This window comes from Anarrhichthys ocellatus, unplaced genomic scaffold (genome assembly GCF_004355925.1).
Source record: "Anarrhichthys ocellatus isolate YVR2014 unplaced genomic scaffold, GSC_Weel_1.0 scaffold84, whole genome shotgun sequence".
Taxonomy (NCBI): domain Eukaryota; kingdom Metazoa; phylum Chordata; class Actinopteri; order Perciformes; family Anarhichadidae; genus Anarrhichthys; species Anarrhichthys ocellatus.
Window position 1 is genome coordinate 1,420,819 of NW_022280114.1, and position 4,476 is coordinate 1,425,294.

The 4,476-nt window shown below is 47.2% G+C and overlaps 1 protein-coding gene across 1 annotated transcript in view; it reads right to left on the bottom strand.

Moving 5' to 3' along the window:
- tmem170b (transmembrane protein 170B) overlaps positions 1 to 4,213 on the bottom strand; it is a 25,767-nt gene extending 21,554 nt beyond the window's left edge. The window contains exon 1 of the mRNA XM_031874872.1: positions 3,710 to 4,213. Within this exon, the coding sequence (XP_031730732.1) occupies positions 3,710 to 3,887 (178 nt within the window). The 5' untranslated portion in view covers positions 3,888 to 4,213. The remainder of the gene's footprint in view (positions 1 to 3,709) is intronic.
- Positions 4,214 to 4,476: the final 263 nt, after the last annotated feature.

A 4,476-nucleotide genomic window follows, 5' to 3' on the forward strand; every position in this document is an offset into this window, starting at 1 on the left:
AGCATGCAGGGCCACGGGAGCATGCAGGGCAACGGGAGCATGCAGGGTCCCACAAACCACCACCTCCGTTATGTCCCGAGACCAGCACCACTGGCCCCACCTGCACCGACTTAAGTCAAATATTTAGATACTCATTTACTTTACTATTTTCATCTATGCTACTTTTAATACATTTTTTAATTTCAAAGCAAAATCTGACGCTTATAGCTCTATTCCATTTCTGCTAATAGATCCCCTGCAATGCTACACACTGGCCCTTTAAATAAGTAATCTGAACATATCATCGACCATTACTGAGCACAACCACCGATTGGGTGGGGGGGTCTGACACTGACACCCACTGAGGTCCACCCACTGTCTGTCTTTGGTGGACAAACCAGTAACACCCCCCCCCCCCCCCCGCACTGACGGCTACCATTTAAACCAGCATTTAAATGACTTGGTTAAAGGGATTTCTGTTGCATTTCTTGATGAATCACAAGCTTGAAGTAATGTGATCAAGATCTAAATTAACGAGAGAGAGAGAGAGAGAGAGAGAGAGAGAGAGAGAGAGAGAGAGAGAGAGACAGACAGACAGACAGACAGACAGACAGAGAAAGTCATCAGCGTGAAATGTTTCGGTGAAAATACGAGACTCGTTATTTACTCCGGCTGACAGAAACCACAAACCACTCTTGGCAGGCCATTTTTTTCCCACTTTAACAAACGCTGGAAGCCGAGCCCAACATGTAATTCCTGGGGACAGCGGCGCAGGTGGTCACAGCTCAGAGGCAGCAGCACCTACGGGGTGAGAGAGGCGCCCGACTCAAGTGCTGTGTCATGTTCAGAGGTACGAAAAAAACGCAGTTAGAGAGCACGGCTTTAACTTCTGCTAATCCGCAACTATACAGAACGAGGTCTGTGTTCCGCACGGCAGCTTTAGAGCTCGCCTGTCAACAGTGACGCGTACAAAAATAAATAAATAAAGCAGGGGATCGTGTGTTTTGGTGGCCTGATAGGAGGTCAGAGTTTCTGCACGAACACACACAGGCCGCTGCAGAACATGACCAAGTCAAAGTGGCAAGACTGCAGGAGCTCTGCAGGGGTGTTGACTTCCTCCACCAGGAGGACGAATGATGGATTTGTCCCGGTGCAGGGAGACAGAGTCCCACCTCTCTCTGCCGCGGTCTGCTGATGGTGATGAAGCTGTGTTTAACCGTCTTTATCTGTTTGTCCCGAACACTGCGCGTGAATCCAGTAGTCCCAGCTCAAGTTCTCAGGTTTGGACCTCTCTGCTCGAAGATCGGAGGCTTGTAGAATCACTAAATCGTGTTTCTTAAAAGCCTTTTATTAATGTTAGCCCAACATTTTATTCTGCCATTTCGTTTGTTTTTTGTTTATTTCACTTTTTAAATATCTTCTCTGTACTTTGATTATTTGCTTAATTGTATTTATTTAAATTTTCTTATCCCTATGAAAAGCCCTTTGCAGCTTTGTTTTAGGATGGTGCTATATTAATAAGGTTTATTATTATTATTGTCATTATAACTACAAAAGTGTTTCCTTTTCGGGCTGGATGATAAACCAAATCAATTTACATTACTGGCATTGACAATCTCCTGCAGACCTTAAATTTACTCTCATGCCTATTTTCAATAAATAGATAAATTAAAAAAATTAGCGCAGTGGAACAAGCTGTCAACACGGTTAGCCTAAATTACAAAAAAACATATTTCTTGTGATTTACAGTGTTTCTTCCAATAATTGGCCTGCGCTGTGTCAGAGAGGAGTTAAACATTATATTTGAAAGGTTCTCTATTCGATATTCAGAGCATCAATATAGCATCAAACAACTATTAGGTTTCCCCATCAGGTAAACACTGTTAGCCATAGTTTGCGCTGTTAGCGCCATATGCACCGTTAGCTGCACGGCTCAGCCGTCGTCATGTTGAAAGACACAGATTTGGCTTTTAGCACCTTTAAAGCCTGGAAACATTAAACCAAAACTACATCTGCATGCTATCTAGCCATGCAGATATAGTTTCCATAAAGCACGTGAACCAACTCTTTAAAGCTGAGCCTATAAAAACATAAAGCTTGCCGATAAAAGTCTGAAGCATGAAGCAAACTGTGTTCTTCTTTTGGTTTGCTGAAGTGAAACTGCTGCGAGCACACAAATCATAAACAGGAACTGCATTTTGTTTAAGCGACTCCCCCTGGGGGCCATAAAGACAGGGCCAAGGGGTTGAAGTACATCAGAAGTTTCCATCTGCTTCTGAAATGTATTGCTCTCGCACACTCTCTCCCCCTTGCCCTCCTCTCATGTCTAGGGAGGTCGTTTTTCACCTGGCTGGTGAAGCGCAGGGGGGGGCATGAGGGGGGGGAATCGGGTGGCAGCTATCCTGCAACCCTGCTCACTAAAGTCTGGGCTCCTCCCAGTATTTTTCTGCACTTGCTGCTGCTGCAGCGCCGCTTCCGCAAACTTCTACATGTGCCGCAGCTTCCTGCTGAGTCAGCATCATCAACTACCTTCCTTCTCCCCCCTTCGCTCTTCGCTTGATGTGTTTCTCAACACAGTATGTCAAGCTGCATTTCATAAAATGGGTCTGTGCCAACTCGGCTGTGACCGCGTGTGCGCGTCCGCTTTGCTCTCGCCCCTGCAGGGAGGAACTTTCGAGAACACGTCTGTAATCTCGTGTTTATGTGTGGCGGGGCGGTCCTGTTGTTCCTGTGCGCATCAAACCCTTTGCACCCTGCATACGTCAAGCAGGGACAAAATAAAACGCTGTTCTTGCTAAAAGGAAGTTCGGCCCGCCTGTAGAGGAAGAGATAAAATGCCCACACACTGCTTTTCTTGTTCCTACTTTCTTTTTCTTATTTTGCATTTCATGTAGACCATGTTTCGACCCCCAGATCGTCTCCCTTGAGGCCCCTTAACAAGGCTCCTCAAGGTGTGGATCATCACCTTTGCCAGAGTGGGAACACTATAGGTCAGTCATGTCCTTATGAAATAAAAGCATAGGGGACGAGAAAATCAGCTTGCAGGCATTTTTCCTTGTTTGGCAAGCCTGAAGAAAGCACCCGTTATCGACCCTTCAGCTCCATCAGCCCATCGTGATGCTCCAACCACATTTTCGCAGCCTATTAATACCCCATGCGTTAAAGCCTGGCCCCGCCATTCAAAAGCACATTGACAAAAGCGTGGATTAGAACTCAACCTCACTATTCCTAGAGTCCAGAGTCTAGACCATCCCATGTCCCAGACAGATTGCCCAATGGAGTTGAGGATGCTGCCTCTAATTGCCTCTTGATTACTGGACCGCAAGACAAAGGGAGGAGGAGGAGGAGGAGGAGGAGAAAGGAGGGAGGTGGGCGACACTTCATTTACTACACAGCCGGGGCGCGTTCAAGCAGCAGGAAGATTAATTAGCCGCATATTGTGATTACTTTCGTGACATCCACTCACTCCGCACGCGAGGATAGAGGAGTGGCAATTTTTTTTTATTGTGGCCCGGCCGGCATACCCCCCCCCCCCTTTCCCGGGAACCGCTCTGCCCTTTCTCCCCACTAAACATGAGAGGTGAAAACATCTCATATTTACGTTTATTCGCCTTTAAAAATGGACGCGCTCTAATGCATACGCAACTGTATATACGGTGGTCGCGAGGACTTTGTGCGTGAACAGCTGAATACATGAAAGCTGAATAACGGCACCTCTCATTCCGCATACCTGTGAAGTGCTGCAGCGTCGTGCCTTGCACCCAAAGGCTCAGCACTTGCTGCACCGACAGATTAACAGAATAATCCCTGTTCGTTGTCATGTTTCTGCCGCCACCGCTGCCGCCGCCGCCGCCCGGGTTCGCCCCCCTCTTTATCGAATAGCTGTACTTGTCTTTAGACGAAGGCATGGAGGAGACCGGAGTGGCATGTGGTGGGATGTGAGGCGGCTCTCCCCGGCGCGGCTCGCCTCTACCGGTGCCTCTGCTTCGGTTTTACGTCCGTCTCCGCTTCGGGAAGGGAAGGGCCGCTGGCTGGTCGGTTCATCCTCGGTGGTGTCGGTGGCGGCTGCGCGGAGGCCATGACGGGGGATGGCAGCGCGAGCGCAGGGTAGGCAGGCAGACGCGCGGTCGGCTCGTCCTACATCTAGCCCGGCTACATAACCCTTAAAGGGCCAGTCGACCGCTTCTTAGAGGGGAGGGTCGCCGTTTACGTTGATATATCTCCGGCTTACTGACGTCGCTCCGTGAAGGGGGAAAAGAGGGGACGCAAAGAAAAGTGTAGCAACGTGATCACATCACTGCACATTGGATGAAATTTGGCTGTAAATTAAATACCATAATAACACATTTGGTTGTATCATATATATATATTCTCTTATTCTCTTTAAATATATATATATCTATATATATATATAGATATATATATATAGATATACTGTGTATATATCTACATATCTATATACTGTATATAGATATGAAAAAAGTTCTACATCGATAT